Source organism: Dreissena polymorpha, chromosome 3, assembly GCF_020536995.1.
Source record: "Dreissena polymorpha isolate Duluth1 chromosome 3, UMN_Dpol_1.0, whole genome shotgun sequence".
Taxonomy (NCBI): Eukaryota; Metazoa; Mollusca; class Bivalvia; order Myida; family Dreissenidae; genus Dreissena; species Dreissena polymorpha.
Genome location: NC_068357.1, coordinates 53739870 through 53762129, shown reverse-complemented (window position 1 = coordinate 53762129; position 22260 = coordinate 53739870). Strand labels below are relative to the sequence as shown.

General features: G+C 34.8%; 1 protein-coding gene across 2 annotated transcripts in view; it reads right to left on the bottom strand.

Moving 5' to 3' along the window:
• Positions 1 to 22260, bottom strand: part of LOC127874185 (probable 3',5'-cyclic phosphodiesterase pde-5) — a 163785-nt gene that overhangs the window by 79583 nt on the left and 61942 nt on the right. For both annotated transcript variants that reach the window (XM_052418376.1, XM_052418377.1), the window contains exon 3: positions 14842 to 14991. In XM_052418376.1, coding sequence (XP_052274336.1) covers positions 14842 to 14991 — 150 coding nt within the window. The remainder of the gene's footprint in view (positions 1 to 14841; positions 14992 to 22260) is intronic.

Here is a 22260-nt window from a genome sequence, read left to right as displayed (position 1 = left end):
AACTATCATTGATATATATATTTTAATTTTAAGAAAAAGGACAAAGACATTCAGCTGTGAATATTATATTCATACAAACATGTGTATTAATATAATAAATATCATTACATATAAACAAGTGAATTTTTAATTTTCCCCTTTTCCTCAAAAACGACGCATTTTTTCCCCTTTGGACGGGCCCCGCCACCATTCCCCTATTAGTGAAAAAAAAACACTGAGTCCGGGAGTATATACGATAATTATCAAACAATGACCCATTTCAAGCACTGACCTTTTCGAGCTTACACAGTTGTCTGATTGCAAATAAATCACCACAACAAAAAGGATTCAAAACAAAATTTAACCGCGTTTTTTATGGGGAAAACGTGCATATTTGAGAAAATGTTCTTCATTATACTTCAAGGCTTAAACATGTAACGTATTTAACGTTTGGCAACACGCGCCATTTTCATGTAACTTAAACACTTCACATGTTCTCATATACAATAGCAAACATTATGAATACATAAACAAACCTATTTCTAAAGTTCCTGCCATGTGTTGTGTTATTAAATCCAAATTTACAAGTCACTGGAATTGTTCATCTTAAAAATCCAAAGTATTAAATACTAAAGAAAGAAGAATTAAAACAGATTATGTGTGGGTATTGCAGACATTTACACGTCTAAAACCGTCTTTTATCTGAAGTAATTGAGTAATTTAATCCAGCTAAAACATGTAAACAATGACTGGGATAATGTATGTACATGCAATTTTACACAATGGTTAACCAAATCGATCACAATCAAAGTGGGTTAAAAATTAACTCGCGTAATTAAATGCCAAGGTAACACACTCACGCGACCTTGCGGATCCAATCGATGAATAAAACAAAACCAACATTGTTGTTTAGTTTTTCCCATCCATCCGATGTCGAAAGAAGACTGACCACAACTAAAGGCTACACAATCGAGAATAAATCAAAGATCCATCCAAAATTAGCTGTTTTCGCAATTTAAATATACACTTTCGCGTAGAAATTGAATAATACACACACACACACACAATGGAGATTATACTATTTTTATATGTGTTAAATTGTAATATATTGATAAAAATATGTTACAATAAAACACAATAGGCAATAAAAAATTATACATTAAATACGAATTTCATAAGATGCAGCAAAGAAAAATTAGCGCCTCCAGCCGATTTTGACGAAGATATTTCGTACATATTTTCCTCCAATAACCGAAGCGATCGTCTTTTTATTAGGATCGGAGTTAGTGTTCGTGTGTCGTATGATTAGATATCGGTGCAGAAAATTAAAATGATCCGTAAAACTTAATTTAGATTCACATCGTACATGCATGATATACATGCCGGCGAATTCGAAGGTACAGACATTTTCGATTTCAGATTTAATTATCTGGCTTATTTCGCATTTTCGACACATGTTCTTCTTAACTTAAAGCGGGTATATACGATTTTTTATATGTGTTTAATTGTAATATATTGATAAAATATGTTACAATAACACAAAATAGGCAAGAAAAATTATACATTAAAGCCGAATTTCATAAAATGGAGCAAAGACAAATTAGCGCCCCGAGCCGATAGTGACGTACATATTTTCCTACAATAACCGAAGCATTCGTCTTTGTGTTAGGATCGGAGATAGTGTTCGTGTGTCGTATGAATAGTTATCGTTGCAGGAATTCAAATAAACCGTTAAACTAAGTTTAGATGCACATCGTACATGTATGGTATACATGCTGGCGAATTCGGCTGTACAGCCGTTTTCAATTTCAGAATTAAATATCTGGCTTATTTCGCATTTTTCGACACATGTTCTTCTTAACTTTTATTTTAATTTATATTGAACTATATATATAATAAGTTTTTTACACAGTTTATATAAATTCATAAATATTTGACAAAATCGTATATACCCGCTTTAATTTTTTTTGTGTGATATATGTATAATAAGTGTTTTACACATTTTATATAAATTCATAAATACTTGATAAAATCTTATAATCTCCCTTTAACGACCATCATAGTACTTTGTCAGTGTACATATATAAACAGGCTTAGTAAATTTATCAAACAACTAAAGTAATGTGTCTTATCGAATCTACGTATGAAACTGCTTTAATAATGTCTGTTTTCAACTTTATATTAACACAATTGGCTTGATAATGTTTTGTAATGTTTCATCATTTTAAATTGTATTCTTTCGTTATAAATAAAATTTAGCTGACCTAACCCCATGCTATGAAAAACATATCTCGTTCGTTTAAAAACAGCTTCTTTGAAGTATATTTAGAATATAGAATAAGCACAGAATGAAACATTACACATGACATTAACATGGTCATTATGGGATCTACAATTGTAAATGTATTTATTTGGCGACGCAATCGAATGCGGAGATCTTTAAGGAATTTTAATTTTGATTTCTCCCTAAAGGGAAATATTGTATTTTTTATTTCATCGAAAGAATAGGACTTATTAAAATGCTATTGAGTACGTCTCCTTGGTGTCTTTGAAGGAGATCGAAAGAACACTCCCACATTGGCGATCGAACTCGTGACCACGCTCCCACATTGGCGATCGAACCCGTGACAACGCTCCCACATTTGGCGATCCCTTAACCTCTCCCTACGCTACCATATCCACTTGACCACAGCGACCCGAGTGCGAGTTGATGCCGTTTAGCGCCAATCATATATTGACGGAAATTATTTAGCTACATGTGTTCACATGCATATAAATATTGACACATTAAAATTGTTTCCAATTTATTTTTTAATATTGAAAGATTAAACATTAAAGTCACTATCACGCTCACCAATACATACGGCTACTGTATTATGCTATATAAAAACATTCGACAACAAGTAGTACCATACGATGGTTAATTACAAAAGGAAGACCCTAAAAACAAGTAACATTGATGTAAAAACGTTATATTACAAGCATTCGGCAAGTTTTAAGCATCTAAATATCTAAATATCGTTCCACGATGTAATCTACTTTCGCTTTCGAGTCAGGACCGGATTCATTCGGGTTGCGTTCATTTGCATAATTTATACAAGCCATTTTCGCATTCGCTAAGTTCCAGTTACCCAGAATTCATTTTGATTTCACAGAATGATTATTCATGAGAGCTACGTCATGCTTCCGACGCTTACCGTATCCAATCTCGTGTTCGCCCGTAAATGTTCGGATATTTCACGGGAGATATAAAAGGAATTATTTGTGGCCACAAAAAAAAAAAAACCAGCATTTTGTATCTCGTTAAATCAATTCTACCAGACAACATCTAACGTTGAAATTTTGCATTTTGCTAAAAGGAACATTGATTTTTTTTATGGGTTAGCTTTATTTAACGAAATATTCGATATTTTTGAGCGTGATTGTTACTTTAAGCCACATTTCTGTATCAAAACAAATTCATTTCTTCAAGTTCATCTGGTCAAAAATGTTACGTGAATTTCGGCATATCATAATCCAATGTCACATACTGTCAATATCTGTCATGGCCACCCGCTTTAGCAATAACTGCCATGCATCTTCGTCTCATGCTGCCAATAAGGTCACGTATGACTCCTAGAGGGATCCTAGCCCACCCTCTCTGAAGGGCCCGCTCAAGGTCGTTTACGTTGTCGACGTCATGACGTATACGTACTCTTCGACCTAATGTGGGACACATGTGTTCAATTGGAGAAAGGTCTGGAGATCTGGCAGGCCAATCCAGTGTTACAATATGGTTTTGTTGTAATACAGCCCGTGTATGACGTGCAGTATGAGGACGGGCATTATCCTGTCAAAATATGCGGGCGTGTCCTTGGCGTATGAAAGGTACGACAACAGGTCTGGTGATCTCGTCGCAATATCGAACGGATATGAGTGTCCCGGGGACGTGAACAAGATCTGTTCTTGACTGGTGACTGATGCCACCCCACATCATAACACTGCCACCTCCGTATCTGTCGTGTTCCTTAAACCGTTCGTAAATGTATTTATTTGGCGACGCAATCGAATGCGGAGATCTTTAAGGAATTTTAATTTTGATTTCTCCCTAAAGGGAAATATTGTATTTTTTATTTTATCGAAAGAATAGGACTTATTAAAATGCTATTGAGTACGTCTCCTTGGTGTCTTTGAAGGAGATCGAAAGAACGCTCTCACATTGGCGATCGAACTCGTGACCACGCTCCCACATTGGCCATCGAACCCGTGACAACGCTCCCACATTTGGCGATCCCTTAACCTCTCCCTACGCTACCATATCCACTTGACCACAGCGACCCGAGTGCGAGTTGATGGACGTTTAGCGCCAATCATACACTGACGGAAATTATTTAGCTACATGTGTTCACATGCATATAAATATTGACACATTAAAATTGTTTCCAATTTATTTTTTAATATTGAAAGATTAAAGCCACATTTCTGTATCAAAACAAATTCATTTCTTCAAGTTCATCTGGTCAAAAATGTTACGTGAATTTCGGCATATCATAATCCAATGTCACATACTGTCAATATCTGTTATGGCCACCCGCTTTAGCAATAACTGCCATGCATCTTCGTCTCATGCTGCCAATAAGGTCACGTATGACTCCTAGAGGGATCCTAGCCCACCCTCTCTGAAGGGCCCGCTCAAGGTCGTTTACGTTGTCGACGTCATGACGTATACGTACTCTTCGACCTAATGTGGGACACTTGTGTTCAATTGGAGAAAGGTCTGGAGATCTGGCAGGCCAATCCAGTGTTACAATATGGTTTTGTTGTAATACAGCCCGTGTATGACGTGCAGTATGAGGACGGGCATTATCCTGTCAAAATATGCGGGCGTGTCCTTGGCGTATGACAGGTACGACAACAGGTCTGGTGATCTCGTCGCAATATCGAACGGATATGAGTGTCCCGGGGACGTGAACAAGATCTGTTTTTGACTGGTGACTGATGCCACCCCACATCATAACACTGCCACCTCCGTATCTGTCGTGTTCCTTAAACCGTTCGCCACGACGCCGCCAAACCCTCACTCTTCCATCGGCAAAATCAACGGTGAATCTCGATTCGCCTGTGAATAAAACATCGTTCCAGTCGGCACGTGTCCATCGCTGATAAAGTATCGTCCAGTTAAGCCTTTCCTGGCATTGGCGTTGTGACAACGGCACCCCAACGTAGGGTCTGCAGGCACGATCGTCCCTGTAGTGTTGTACAGCCTAGCGGCAATCTTACCACTCATCCAAAATCGATGACGCCTCGATGACGTCACGATGTAATTGTTTTCACGTTGGGTGGTCTTTTTAGGCCTACCGGAACGAGGTCGGTCTTTAGCACTTCCAGTTTGCTGATACCGTGTCCTTAGGCGACTTGCAGTACATCTATGGACACCAAAGTGATTGGCGACGTCATTTACGGGCATGCCAGCAACAAGCATTCCAAGCGCTTGTTGACGTCTTTCCAACGTCAGTCCTCGAATACGTCCCATTTGGAATATCGATTTTTTATACGGCTTTCTTTATGTCACTCCTTTTCCAATCTACACATTCAAATCGTTTTTGTTTTTACAAAGCATAAATCGCTGTGCACGTGCACGACGTGGTTTTGTGTTTTTCCGCCCGTATGCTTTCAAGGAACAGTATTACAAACGAAAACATATTGAACAGATTTAATGATCAACACCCCAACGGAATGCAAAGATAAACAAAGCCCAAGGTCATTTGATATTTCTTATACCGTAACATTAACCATGTAGCTAAACTTTTTTTCCGTCAGTATAATTGAAATGTACACGAAAAGGACGCGATATGATATAAAGCCTGTTTAGCTTATTTAAAGGGGCCTTTTTCACAGATTTTGGCACGTATTGAAGTTTTTTCATTTAATGCTTTATATTGATAAATGTAAACACTGGATCTAAAAAGCTCCATTAAAAAAGCAAGAATACAATAAAAAAAGAAGAAAACAGTAACCCTCAACAGGGATCGAAACACTGACCACTGGAGTTCTGTAGTAAATCTACCACTTAGACCACTCGGCCATCCGTGCTCATGCAATGAAGAATGTATTTTATACTTTATATAAGCAATCCTCGTAGTTTGACAAAATATAACGACAACAACAGACCTCTCCAAAATATTCAATCGTTTCGCGTTGCAACGCTTTATAATTTTCAGGTGTTTAAATCGTCAAAAGATGCATATAATGGCTATTTTAGAGCATGGTTAATGGTCAGCATTACTGTTTTCTCACAAATATCACAACTAAAACGAAAAATTGCGAATCTGAAACAATTTTTTATTTTTTTTGTCAATTTACCAAAACGCGAAAAGACCCCTTTAAACTAACTCACGAAAATGAAGTGATATGATTTGCAGCCTGTTACGCTTTAAAACAAAAAACTCAACAATCGAGAATTTGCATTTCCGTTAAGCTTTCGATAAAAATCATTATTCTTGTAAAGACAATAACATTTTTACACATACATTTTTTGAGTTTACTTTAAACATATCCAAAACAATCCCTACCTAATACACGGATTTAACACTTTTTTCATTTTTGGTGCCTCACACGTTTTTCTCGATTACATTTCCGTGTCAGATGCCTGAAATCTATTGCTGTATTCACTCCGACGTTTGAGCCATTGCTCATACTTAACCGAGTTTTATCCCATTTTCACCGCGACATTGACGGTATAACACGTTGTGGAATATACTTGCTTGTATTCAACACTGTAGAATATACCTGTCGCGTGCACGGACTACTTTTTAAATGACGTCATGCGATATGCGCTAAAATTAGGCTGATATTGTTTGGTTCATTGATCGAATTTTAAGGTCACCCATTAGAAGAAAATGTGCATCTTTTGCAGAAAAATATATATATGACATAGTCACCAAAAGAACTGTTGAAATAAAATATAAAATTACACGATATTTGTTTTGTTATTTTTTATTTATATTTACTTTACCACTGAATGATTTTTCATAAGAAACAAAGTCGACAAAACTTAAGCTTCAAAATTATACGACCTTCAACCTTTAAATCTAGTCATATGACATAATTTTTCGCCATCCGTATAATGAATCAGCTGATTGATGGCGTCATAAAATGACATACTTATTGCGTCATTTTCCCCATTTTTTTAACGATTTATTATAAACGCGACAAATTTCACATGTTTTCTACATGTACTGTATGTTGACATATCTGACTTGTCAATTGATCACATTTTCCTTATTTCGTGTAATGTGCACTGTTTATAACCAAAGCATATACTTTTGACATTTAACTTAAATATTAAGAATGTACAACAAGCCATACACATATCGCACAGTTCATGAATAATCTGCTATGTTTGCTTTCCTATTTAATTCACGTTAGGCATAGAGCTGTGTAAAGTATAAGATGGTAAAAATAGCACCACACTGGAATTGGGAACGTCCCATTTTGTACACGGGTATTTTCTACTCATTTATCTGTTGTGTACTGGAATGTTTTCCATTCTTTGTGTATTTATATATTAAATTATTTTTTCGTACAATAAGGGCATTTACCATAGATAAATAAAACATTGTGCAAGTTTAAACATAATTATGTTTGTATGCAGAAATCTGCAAATGCAGACGAGTTTACCAACGGCTATTATTATATAAACTGCTCCGGTTCATTTGAACAGCAGTAATGTAGAGTACATGACGTAGCGTGTGACGAAGAAGAAAGTTTATCGCGTTCATAAACTCATTTGAATTTATAAAGTGATAGAATGGCATAAGGGTCTTTATTTAAGTATGCTAAAATCGTCAATTATTGAGTTAAATGGATAATAGATGGATTTTAAAGGATAATTAAAGGTAAGATACTAGTTCTTACGTGTTTTGATTTTTGTTTGTACTTGTGTCGTTCCCTTTCTCGGAGAAATGATTTTAACATGGGCTCCATTGATGCATCGGATCACACTCGGCATACCCATAACATTATATAAAAAACACGTTCTGCGCGTCCTTAAATTCGTCGTCCGAAGTCGGAAAACTTATTGCCCTGTATATTTTGTCAAATAAAGTGTCAGTCGCTGCAATGGTCTGTTTACTCGTCAAAATTGCCAAGGTCGTCGATAGCTAAAGAAACTTCAGCGTACAGTTTATTTAGTATTGACAGAGCTGTACAAAGTCGCGCCAGTCAAAAATCATAAAAAGCGACATTTAAAGTTATGGTAGCCAGAACTAGGTCGTCGATGGTGTACATGTATGTTGACATCGACAGCATTTTGTCAGGAGCAATCGCCGCCATATTGGATTTTGATCATTTTCTTTCGAAAATAAAATGAATTATAGTAAAGTAAAATCATCTTTTCGCGGTCGTAATGTATTAAAATTCGCATACTGCGTAAAATTGAATGTAGGCATATGGTGATATTTGTACTTGTTTTACAGTTTGTGTGTGAATTTTTTAAAGACTATTTTGCGTACCAGAACAAATACATGTATATCACTACGCATGGTTACATTTGTTAGATTTTAAGCGCTTTTATGACTGAATTAAAATTATTGTTAAGGTTATTAGATCTATTTATGTTAAATGTCACGTTGAAAAAATCAAATGGGATAAATAGAATACTAGGATTAGCGTTGAATACAGAGAAGTTTATGTTGCTCGGCTCGAACACCGAAAGCGCTCGCCAAGGCTCGCGCTTCCGGCGTTCTAAGCCTCGCAACATAAACTTCTCTGTATTCAACGCTAACCTAGTATTCTCTATTTTGTACACGGGTATTTTCTACTCATTTATCTGTTGTGTACTGGCATGTTTTCCATTCATTGTGTATTTATATATTAAATTATTTTCTCGTACAATAAGGGCATTTACCGTAGATAAATAAAACATTGTGCAAGTTTAAACATAATTATGTTTGTATGCAGAAATCTGCAAATGCAACCGAGTTACCCAACGGCTATTATTAGATAAACTGCTCCGGTTCATTTGAACAGCAGTAATGTAGAGTACATGACGTAGCGTGTGACGAAGAAGAAAGTTTATCGCGTTCATAAACTCATTTGAATAAAGTGATAGAATGGCATAAGGGTCTTTATTTAACTATGCTAAAATAATTATTAAAGACCCTAGATGCAAAATCGTCAATTATTGAGTTAAATGGATTATTAGATGGATTTTAAAGGATAATTAAAGGTAAGATACTAGTTCTTACGTGTTTTGATTTTTGTTTGTACTTTTGTCGTTCCCTGTTCTCGGAGAAATGATTTTAACATGGGCGCCATTGATGCATCGGATCACACACGGCATACCCATAACATAATATAAAAAACACGTTCTGCGCGTCCTTAAATTCGTCGTCCGAAGTCGGAAAACGTATTGCCCTGTATATTTTGTCAAATAAAGTGTCAGTCGCTGCAATTGTCTGTTTACTCGTCAAAATTGTCAAGGTCTTTGATAGCTAAAGAAACTTCAGCGTACAGTTTATTTAGTATTGACAGACCTGTACAAAGTCGCGCCAGTCAAAAATCATAAAAAGCGACATTTAAATTTATGGTAGCCAGAACTAGGTCGTCGATGGTGTACATGTATGTTGACATCGACAGCATTTTGTCAGGAGCAATCGCCGCCATATTGGATTTTGATCATTTTCTTTCGAAAATAAAATGAATTATAGTAAAGTAAAATCTTCTTTTCGCGGTCGTAATGTGTTAAAATTCGCATACTGCGTAAAATTGAATGTAGGAATATGGTGATATTTTTACTTGTTTTACAGTTTGTGTGTGAATTCTTTAAAGACTATTTTGCGTACCAGAACAAATACATGTATATCACTACGCATGGTTACATTTGTTAGATTTTAAGCGCTTTTATGACTGAATTAAAATTATTGTTAAGGTTATTAGATCTATTTATGTTAAATGTAACGTTGAAAAAATCAAATGGGATAAATAGAATACTAGGATTAGCGTTGAATACAGAGAAGTTTATGTTGCTCGGCTCGAACACCGAAAGCGCTCGCCAAGGCTCGCGCTTCCGGCGTTCTAAGCCTCGCAACATAAACTTCTTAGTATTCAACGCTAACCTAGTATTCTCTATGTATTTACTATGAGCAAACTTTAGCTACCCTATTAGGTGTTAACAGTGGATAATATACCCTTTATTTTAAAATACAACCATTATTGTTAACAAGTAGTTGTACTTTCTTCCTTAAAATGAATGAATTTTAAATACAATAGTCGACCAGTCACTTACGATACCACAGCATTTATTACATTTGACTTTTTGTAAACTTCGCATCAAAGGCTTTTATGTATCTCTCCAGACTACATCTCACAATCGTATATGTGGACGGACAGACAGTGAGACATGTGGTATGACATTTGTAGACTCCGTCTGTTTATTATACGAGAATGCGCTCGTACTCGTACACAGGTACGAATTGTTTGTATTTCTTGCAAGTTGGTCAAACACGATGGCATCGCGAATCATCATCATCATCATCTAAACCATCATCATCGTCATTATCATCATCATCATCATCATCATCATCGTCGTCGTCGTCGTCGTCGTCGTCGTCATCATCATCATCATAATCACCATCATCATCATCATCATTATCATTACCACCATCATCATCATTACCACCATCATCATCATCGTCATCATCATCATCACCACTACCACCACCGCCGCCAACTACACCACCACAACCCCCACCACCACCACCAACACAACTACCACCACCACCACCGCCGCAGCGGCCACCACCTGCACCACCATAATCATCATCATCATCATTATCATCACCACCACCACAACCATCATCATCATCATCATCGTCATCATAATCCTCTCCATCATCGGCATCGTCAACATCGTAATAATCTTCATCATCAATTTCACAATCGTAATCAAAATGTGTAGTTGTATAAGTAGCAGTAATAATAAAATAGCAGCAACACCATTAGTACTTGAAATATACAGTAGCTTAAGATTTCTTGTTTAGTGACTCTACACAATTTTGTCCTTAAAGGACGAGTCATTCTATAGCGATTCTCATTGTTTCGCCGCTATCTGTCATCGGATCTAATTGCAACGCTCTAGTGTGGTGACCGAATTATTGTGTCGCTCTATTCAACGTAGATGTAGTTGATACATGCGTCTTATTACGTTGTGCAAGTAAACAAAGACTTTTCAGACGGGACATACGTAATCGTGAGTATATGACATTGGACGATTTAGATTATGACCTTGATATCTGTTTGTTTGCGTTTACAATTCTGGAATTCGACCTGATATGAGCCGCGTCATGCAAAAATAGGTCGTAATGACATATGCGACCAGCGTAGCTTTTGACCAAGCTTGGCATTCGCCCAGTCTGGTCAGGAGAGAAACTGTCCGCGTATTCCTAGCAGAGTAGCTCATGACAATACTGTGCGATTCCACAGCCTTATCCGAAGAAACGATTGCCGCATTTTGTATAAGACCCATTTTCAAATAACAAGGCTTCCTTGTAGGTCACCCTTTGGACATTGTGCTTTTCATTTTCCGTGAAGTAAAAAGCATTATATATAAAATGCCAAGTCGTATTTATATAATAAGCGAAGCGTAATGACAACACATATTGTTATTACACATTTCGTGTTATTGTTTTAAAGCAGGTCTTCGGGCGATGCTAAATCATAGCGGAATGGCGTAAACCATAAACTAAAGGGTAACGTCCGTGACGTCGCTTACGAACACTTGTAAAATTTGATCAATGTTAAAAATGTTAACTGTAGTAACCATGGCAACAAAAGATAATGTCCATTATAGCAGCAATATTTAAATTGAAGAAATGCACATTTTTTCTTAACGCCACTCAAGTAAACAGAAATCTGTTTTAACGACTCAAAAATGTAACTGAAAAGATTAAAGGAACTTCATTTACAATCACAAACATTCACCACTTAACATTCACAATTATTAACAACACACAAAAATATAGAAGTTAACATGTAAGTAGCACTCTGAGAAAACAGGGCCTTATGCATGTGCGTAAAATGCCGTCCCAGATTAGCCTGTGAAGTCCGATTAACACTTTCCGCCTGCCCTTTATTTTCGTTAATAAGTAATATCCTTTAAAAAAAATCCATAAAATCGGAAAGCGTCGTCTGTAATAAGCATGGGCTGACTGCTCTGGCTAATATTGGACGACACTTTACGTGCATGCGTTAAGTCCGTTTTTTTAGAACGCGGCTCATATATGTTTGTACGTGCTAACAAGCAATTTCAAATGTTGCTTATCTATAATTATGCAACACGCGTTAGACAATAACATACGTAAGACAACACAATTTTTTTAACCAAGTCGAATTTTGAAATGAATTGGTTCCGCTAGCATTAGTGGTGATTGATCTATCGGTGGTAACGCGATATTTTCTTCCTGAAATCCACCCATATTATACTGGGAATGGTGCGAGTAAGAGCAGCAACTGTGAAATCACACGTATCCGCGGATTTGGTGCACATCAGCGCCGGTTTTCAACACATTTTATATTGCATTCGGATTAAAAAAAACAGTTGAAAAGACTATAAGGAAGGTTGGTATTTTACGGAGGCTAGAACCAGCAACCGTGCTCTTCGAGCAGGTGGGCCATCACTAGAGCGCGAAACCACGACGATAAGTTGACAAAGGACGGTCACCTTATCTTAAACAAATGTGTCAGCAACCGTAATATACATGTATATACATGTGACATTAAAGATACCCTGTATGTTTTAGAGGCAGTAGATAGCGGTCAATAACAGTTCGTGTTGTTGGTGGTTCACACCTTGCAGGAAGTTAATTTACAAGACTGGTGGCAGCTGATAATGAATCATACATCATACGACAAAGGATTGAGTATACCGGTAGTCATCACGTTGCAAATTAAACAAAATCAATAAAATAAGAGCTGATACAGAACGTTTAACAAATATTGATATTTTTTGTTTTACAAAACAGTAATCTACTCTGCGTTTACATTTTTCGAATAGTTATACATCTTTGTTTGATTGAGCAGTCTTGTACATTTATGTTGACAAACTTGTTTCGCTTTATTTCTATTGAAAACCTATTTAATCGTTACGTGTATCAGCAACAACACTTGAATACGAACACAGTTGTTGTTAACCCATTTATGCCGAGTGGACTCTCCCATCCTTCTGAATTGGATCAAGTTATTTCCAAAATTAGGGATGTCTAGTAAATTTATTTCTATATTTAGAATATTTCTTACAGAAATTTCTTTAAGCAAACAGCGCAGACCCAGATGAGACGCCGCATTATGCGGCGTCTCATCTGGGTCTACGCTGTTTGCAATGTCCTTTTTTTAGGACGCTAGGCATAAATGGGTTAATGACATTCCACAATCCATCAATAACAACAAACAATTTTCAAGTTGGACACGATTTAACCGTGAGTTAGACTTGGAATAACCGAAATCATCCTTTCATTACAGGTTTATCTTCAGTATGAATTGGCCGCTTTTGCAAGCAAACGTCTTGCTAAACTTCACATACAAATGTGTTGCTAACGACCGTTCCTTATCATTTAATGAAAAATTAGAAAAGGTAAGAAAGAAATTTTCAGAAGGTAAAACAAAATGGGATTTTAAAAAATCGTCTTAGTTTTAATGTTGCATTTTAAAGCGTCACCATATTTTTGTAAAAACATGAAGCTCGGAATAAGCCGAAGGTCGTGTTCGTAGTGACGCCATGTTCGGACACTGCTGCTAATCAGCGTTAAATAAAAATTGTGTTTCTTTGACATTAATTTTTATAGTTGATTTTTTATAGTTATAGTCTTATTTTATACCACTTACAACATGCAGCCAAACAGTAAATAACAGACCATCAAGCGTGTGTGTAAAACCGATCTATTTTGGAACAGTCTTAAAAGGTGTAAATATATTCCCGCTCTCACTTTACTTTCTATTGATTCACTAACATTTTTCTCTTATACTACGATTTTTTTAATTTCACAAATAGTTCATAGTCCATATTTTACTAATAAATAACCAAATTATCGATACACATCACATACAACATCATAATTGGTAGATATATAGAGAATAATAGGTAACTATCATATCTATGTGAAATGGAGCCGCGTTCTGAGAAAACTGGGCATAATGCATGTGCGTGCAGTGTCGTCCCAGATTAGCCTGTGCAGTCCGCACAAGCTTATCAGGGACGACACTTTCCGCTTTTATGAATTTTTTCGTTTAAATGAAGTCTCTTCTTAGCAAAAATCCAATTAAGGCGGAAAGTGTCGTCCCTGATTAGCCTGTGCGGACTGCACAGGCTTATCTGGGACGACACTTTACGCACATGCATTATGCCCAGTTTTCATAGAACGCGACTCATTTTTTTTCTTAAGACTTATATATTACACAACTATAGGGCAATAACCCATTTTTCTGTTCATCATACGTCTTAACCTTTTTTTTCTAAGAAATAGTTAAAAATAATCGAAAAATAATAGGAAGCTGCATTTTTATCGGGATGAACATGTTTTAAGACGTTTGACGTGTTAATCATCGCGTCATAAGCATGAGGTCTAAAAAATATTACATCTTGGTAGCATTTTTTTTTGTTTTATTGAATCTTGTTCTTTTTCACATAAAATGATGACCCTATATCTGATGCGAGTAATATTACATCTCACGTACATCTTAACATTGACCCATATAAACCATGATGGCGTGATGTAAAATATATATCATGCACCTTTATAGCAGACAGATACACTTTGAACAGTTTCATTCCAGGAATAGTAAGGATCTGGTATCCGGATAATGTCAGAGGGGCTTATCTCCACTAACCTGACATGTTCCGGTATGTACTGGACGACAGACGAGACGTGTTATGATGACGTAACGATGACAAGGACATTGATGACGTCACTTGGGTCGACACTCTGAAGCCTTTTACGGAGAGAATGTCATGGTGATTATTTCTCGATGACAACTCGTCTGAAATTATAATATGCACATGTGGAATATTGTTCTTTTTATTATTTTTTATTTAAATATATATATTGGAAAACGTGACATTTGAATTATCTTTTTAAGGTTGAACTTGTGGATGGGTTTTTATCAAATAACATACCCTTTTTCCCATGAAATATAATCATTACGAATATTTTTATCTTACACATGTGTTTTAATACATTTTAAGCGTTTTCATAGGTTTATTTTGTTCGATTGACCAATCGCATTTTTTTATTTTGCTGAAATGACGTTGCAACGTCAAATGACGTCAAGAAATGTAAACAACATTCGGGATTTATAATAATAATAATAATAATAATAATAATAATAATAATAAAATAAAAAATAAATAAATAATAATAATAATAATAATAATAAAAAGCTTTATTTACAGAAGGTTACACATAAAGACAATGACACAGTATATACATATTATGCAGATGAATCAATACTTTTTTACAATGTGGCCTTCTTAAAATAACATACACAAATATGCAGGTCTATAACAAGTAAAACATTCAAACAATATTTTCTTACACCAATACATAACACACATTTTACCTTTTAGACAGACACACATGAAATATAATTGATTAGAAAACAACAACAACACATGACATATTATTGATTAGAAAATAAATGTGCTTTATATTGCCTTTTAAAAGCAGAGATAGAGCATGCCATTCTTATTCTAATCGGTATACTGTTCCAAATCTCCATGCTATGGTATGAAAAAGCTCGTTTCTTATAACCTGTTTTCGCTTTGGTATTAACAATATCGTTATGGGTGGCAGATCTTAAGTCATATTTTTGATTTTGAGAAAAAGTTATAATATTATTTAAATATTCTGGAGTCTGATTGTTGACACATTTATATATCAAGATTGCCGTGTGGTATTTACATCTATTATTAAACGAGAGCCAATTAAGCTGTTAAAACAATTCATTGGATGGTTTTCTATTTGGCTTTTGTTAATTTGTAGAATGACTTTCGCTGCGCGTTTTTGTAAAATATTCACTTTTGTTAAATTGGTTTTATTGGCGTTGCCCCAGATCGTACAACAGTAATCAAAACAGGTTAGAATAAATGAATTATGAAATATTTTCTTCATATCAAAAGTGAGATAATTTGATATCTTTTTTAGTAGAGTTATTTTACTGCTTATTTTAGAGCATGTTTCACGCCGGGTATGCAAATACTTCGTTGACGGATGGCACTTCACTAACAGAGAACAACAAACGCCACGCGCGAGAGGTAAGTTCCTCTGTTTTATTTAAAGTTATATCCTAAAGATTAGTTTTTAAGACAAGACACATGGCCGAGTTGATAAATGGTGTATCCTTTTGTATTGGGAATACACGATTTCACGGAAGAATGGTACAGTTTTGCGCCAATAATAGAAAATTCGATCGGAAAACAGCATAAACTGGATGAACAGTAAACATTTTAACAAAATAAAACTACTTAGAATTATTGCAAGAAATTGTTTGCTATTCCAGCAGGTAGAGTAATCACTGAGCTTCAACTACTGAAATTTTGATAGTATTCAATGAAATATAAACAAAGATAGTGCATGTTGTAATAGGTGGCATACATAAAGTTGCAGGCACTTTGTTTACCGATAAAGGGCACTTCAGATTACGGAGACTTTTAACAAAGCGGGCACTCTAATAACTGAGTATTATCTTCTACCTTAAATGCATTTATTTATAGTATGGCTATTCATACGAAACATTTTGAAAATATATTTTTCAAAAATCACATTACTATTAATTCATACTATGTTTATTATAATTGCAATTTTCAAATAAGATAATATTTATTATTAAATAAATGTGTACATAATGAACTTGTTTTTTTATTGGTAACTTGAGATTCAGAGAAATGAAAATACAACGGATAATGCGGATCAACACAATCATGTTTAATTTTACTTATAGCAGGGCTCTAGATAACGGTAGTGAAGGGGTCTTTATGAGGCATATACACATTTGTTCTTCATAAAATCCTATGTCGGTTGTGCTTATTTGAATCGCATCATCAAGACGATACTTATGCGAAGCAACAAAATTAAAAAGAGAATGGTAAAACTCCCTTAATTTTGAGCCCTGCGTATAGGGAGCACTTTCCTTTACGCAACGCTAACGTTTGCTCGAAGTGCGATTCACCTGACCCTAAATCACTGTATTGGTTGAGTTTAAAGAAACACGGGTAAAATTAAATCGTAAAAATAACTGATTCTGGAAAAAAAGGAATGCGTACATAAAATGTTTAAATGTCGTATTATGGAGTCAGTACTTAGTATACCCCCACAAACGAAGTTTAGGGTGCTATATAGGATAGAACTTGTCTGTCTGTCGGTCTGTCGGTCGGTCGGTCCGTATTAAGTGTCCGCTCTCTCGGTTTTCATCCGATCTAGGATAGAACTTGTTTGTTTGTCGGTCTGTCGGTCGGTCGGTCCGTATTAAGTGTCCGCTCTCTCGGTTTTCATCCGATCTTCACAAAACTTGATCAGAAGTGGTATCTAGATGATGTCTATGCCAATAGAATTTCGGACCTGCATCGCTGCTGATATTAATCTCTGAGAGGCAGTTTAAGCAGAGTGATTATTCATGACATGCTATCTAATATATAAGTAAATAGCCTTAGTACCTTCATTTGGACATAAAGATAAATGCTTTAGATCAACCGTTTAGAACGTAATTTAAAATATATGGTCATATAGATTTTACTCATTAGACATATCCAATTTGTTTAACATTTCTCTTTCACATTTATACCAAATCATAATCATATTTCAAAGGGATAAGAACATGCTTCGGTAATTCGTTTTTTATTTGCGTACATACATTTTTATTTATTGCCTGCTTACTTAACAGTATTCCACAGCGAATTCTGCATTTTTGATTCACAAAAAAACGAGTGTGTTATATCTGGAAAAAAGTGTCTAGATGTCGGGAAACGAAGTGCCATTGTTTTTTAGATGATCGGTAAACGAAGTGCAGATGAAAAATGTGCATGCGACTCTTAAAACATTTGAATTTTCTCAAATACATTAGTAAACTAAAATGTAACATGTTGTAACATTACTTGATATATTGATCTTTTATTTCGAATAGTAAGCACGTTCTTGATTTATTTCCAAGTATGTTTATTTTGTTGAAATATGTACTGATCATTCAATTCATGCTGATTATCGATGGAATTTTATCGTTTTTTTTAATAATTCACCGATTTTCCGCGAATTTCTTTCTTCGCAACACGAAGTGCTATACCATTTATCACCCAAACAATGTTCCGTGTCTAAAAACCAAATAAACAGAACATAAATACAAAAAAGCTGAAGAACTCACCTCTCGCGCGTGGCTTTTGTTGTTCTCTGTTAGTGAAGTGCCATCCGTCAACGAAGTATTCGCATACCCGGCGTGGTTTTATCAATGTGTACTTTATATTGCAGATGTTTGACAATATAAAGTCCTAAAATGTTATGGCTAGTGACATTTTCAATCGCAATATTATCTATTTTTAGATCGAGGTTGGTATTCTTTATTTTTGTCATTATCATTATGTTTGCGTAAATATTTATTTAATTTGCTCAATTAAAAGCATGTGATAAAAAGATCTGGCACTCGTTGTCATTTCAAACTATATTTTATTACACTCGTTCAGGAAATTCGTTAGTAAAGTCGCCAAAGGATCGCTTTCTAACAAAATTCGTTTAATAAAATATGGTATGATATGACAACTCGTGCCAGATCATATATATATATATATAACCAAATTAATTAAATTGTACAAGTGCTTTGACATTATTACAACAATATCAACCCTTTAATTTTTCAACAGAAATGTTAAACGCATTCTCCTAAATGCGATTTCTTTCGTTCCATTCACATAAAACCGTAGTTATAAACAAAAAGAACACGAGAGAGGGGTTATACCGCTGTCTTCAATCACAGGGCAGGGACGTCGGAAGCAAAGTGACATTGGGGCGGCGGAGGGGGTGGGTATGGGAGGGGGAATCGCCCTCCCGTTGGTGGGGGTCCGGGGCCTCCCCCTGAATTTTTTTCAAATTGTAGCATCAATCTGGTGCGTTTTTATGCCTGATACCAGACATTATACACGTCTATTGCAGGCATATTCTGAATGACAAAAGTTGTGACAGACAGACAGACGATGGAGAAGTGATCTCTATATGTCGCAGTTTGTATTTTGTAGCAGGCGACACAACAATAGGGATCATGTGGGTTGAAAGAATATATATTTTATTTATTCCAGTCTCATCCATATACACATATTTACAGATACATGTATACAGCAATTCTATAAGAATTATAAGAGACTATAAAACATTAAAACTTACTAAAACACACATCATAACAGTTGAAAGTAAGATTATGCTAAGAAACATAGCCAGTGTTCAACAATCTAGCAGAGCATCTTGAAATCTTTAGATATATTGGTTTGATAAAACCGCAACAACAAATTTATAGTATAGCTAATAAAAATATAACAGTAACACTAAAACTTGTTATTTTAAACAAGTATGTCAAGTCAATTTATACCATCTATTTTAAATATAGAAATCAAACAGTGGCCATGTTTTATATACATGTAAAATATATATTTACAGTAAAAATCTTATCATTATTAAAATATCTACCCACTAAATATTTTACTATATAACGTGTTATTTCTCAGTTTCAATATATCACAGCAGGTTTTTGATAGGACCCTAACAATGTCTAGGTGAGTAAACATGAATACAAATTTAGCATTATCATTCATGTCTTGAAAACCAGATTCTACGTTTCGTATTTGATTATATAAAGGACATACAAGTAAACATGCATTTCCGTCTCTACTAAGTCCTTACAAAAAGGACATGTTCTTTTAGACACTGGTAAGTTAATGTAACGACCTGTTTCAATTCTAAGTGGTGCTACACCACATCTAAATTTAGACAATGCAGACCTATGACAGAATGGCATTTGTAGCTTACAATAAAGCTCCGTATCATAACTTTTCTTAAATAATCTATATGTTCTAAGTTTATTATGGTTTGAGACATTAACACCCGAGTCTCTATTCAAATCAGTTTGCAACTGAGCAATATGACTATTTATTAGTGCTGTACATTCATCATTGAACATCTTATTTTTATCAAAAGGTAGCATTAAATACATATTCAAATCCATAGAACATAGCTTATCTTTTACAATGAAAAGCCAATTTTTACATCTAGCATTCCCTTTATCTACTGACCAGTTAAATATTTTCTTATTTGTCCTACTATCATTATACAATAAACATCTATGCCAATGGTTAAAAACAGACTTCCACTGATCTATAATAATTGGTTTCCAACCCATATCACCTTGCACCGCAACATTGGGTGTATATTTACCAGTACCAAGGTAGAACCTCACAGCTCTTTGGTGAATAGCATTTATACATGAAAAGGTTCGAACACCCTACACGGACGAAGCATATGTAATTACTGGTACAACACAAGAATTGTATAGCTTTGTATATACATCATAGGGTAGACAACCGAATTATTTGTACTTAGCAATTAGTAGCCCTAAGGAACGACCAGCACACTGAGAATGTTTTTCGAGATTTTTTTCCCGAAATTCCGTTTTGGAAATTTGAAGTTCGTTGGTTGGTTTGGAGTAGACATATTAAAATGACACAAAAAGTGGGTAAAAACCACTAAATAATTTTTTTTTTGAATAAACGATATAATTTTAGTTATTATAATTAATTCAGGTATCTTGAGGTATATTTAATTTTGTGATAATAAAGGACTATTGGATATCGGCACATTTGTTTCATGTCATACTTTCCTTTATATTAATAAAAGAAGCAAAGGCTTAGATCATACCGACAATTAAAGATTCCCAGGTTTATTTACTCAATAATCAAGTGATTATCGTTATAAAACAGAACAGAACAGAACTGACAGTTTATTAAGACTTATACAAATGTACATCGTCTAAATACACAAAATATAATACAAAATATTGTCACGTGTCTATATATTACAACGTATGAGTTATTACAATATACAAAATGTAATATAACAATTTGAGACAAAGTATATTTAACAAAGAAGAACGACTTCAGTTTTCGCTGGCAATATTATTTGTGATTGAATGCCTTACGGCCAGAGCTTCCTTCATATATTTACACAAATTTATAATTTCAATTTTACAAGTTGAGTTCAATAAAGTATGGAACTTAAAAACTGATGGATTCACATAGTAAACAATTTTTATATATTTTTGTCTTAATTGCTGGAAACATGGACATTTACATATAAAGTGGAATACATCCTCTATGTCCCTTTGATCACAACATTGACACTATCTTTCATTACGGGGAATATTATTACGTGCGTATCTTCCAGTTTGAATTCTCAAAGGGTGGGCAGAAGCCCTTAGTTTAACAAAGTATGTACGCAAACTTTTTGGCAGTAAATCTAAGTAAGTTTCGTATTCAAGAGTTGTTTTGAATATTCTATTCATATCTAAAACAGAAATATCGTTCATATTGCCAAACCATTCTTGTTTAAAAGCATCTACAATTCTACATTTTAATTCACATAAAAACGACTTTGCATTAATCATACTTGCATTTTTGAATATATATGAAAATCCATAATCATTTAATAACTTTTTCACATTCGAAACCCAATTTTATACCCTTTATCACAATCATTTATCTCCTGGTTATACACAGTTTTTATGATAATATTTTCACTATTAACAACTTTAAGCCAATATTTTACAATACGAACATATCTATTTACATACTGTGGGTGTCTACCTAATTCACCATATACCGTTGCATTACATGTATTGCTTTTACTATTTAACAACCTTTTACAAAATTTTAAGTGGATGCGTTCAATATCTTTGAATTTATTAAAACCCCATATCTCTGATGCATAATTTAAAATAGAGCCAACAAAGGCATCAAACAATTGACGCAATATTCTAGGTTTTAGATCATACTGTTTGCATTTATAAAGCAAAGTATTCATAGCCTTAAGGGCTTTACCTACTAACTGCTCCTGGTTTAATATAAAACTACCAGTATAATTAATAACAGTACCCAAATAGTTAAAATTATCAACGACTTCTATAGTTTCCCCATCATATGTCCATGTCTCATCTCGGCGAATTCTACCCCTTTTCCGAAAAAACATTATTTTTGTTTTGCTAGTATTAACATTAAGTCCCCAT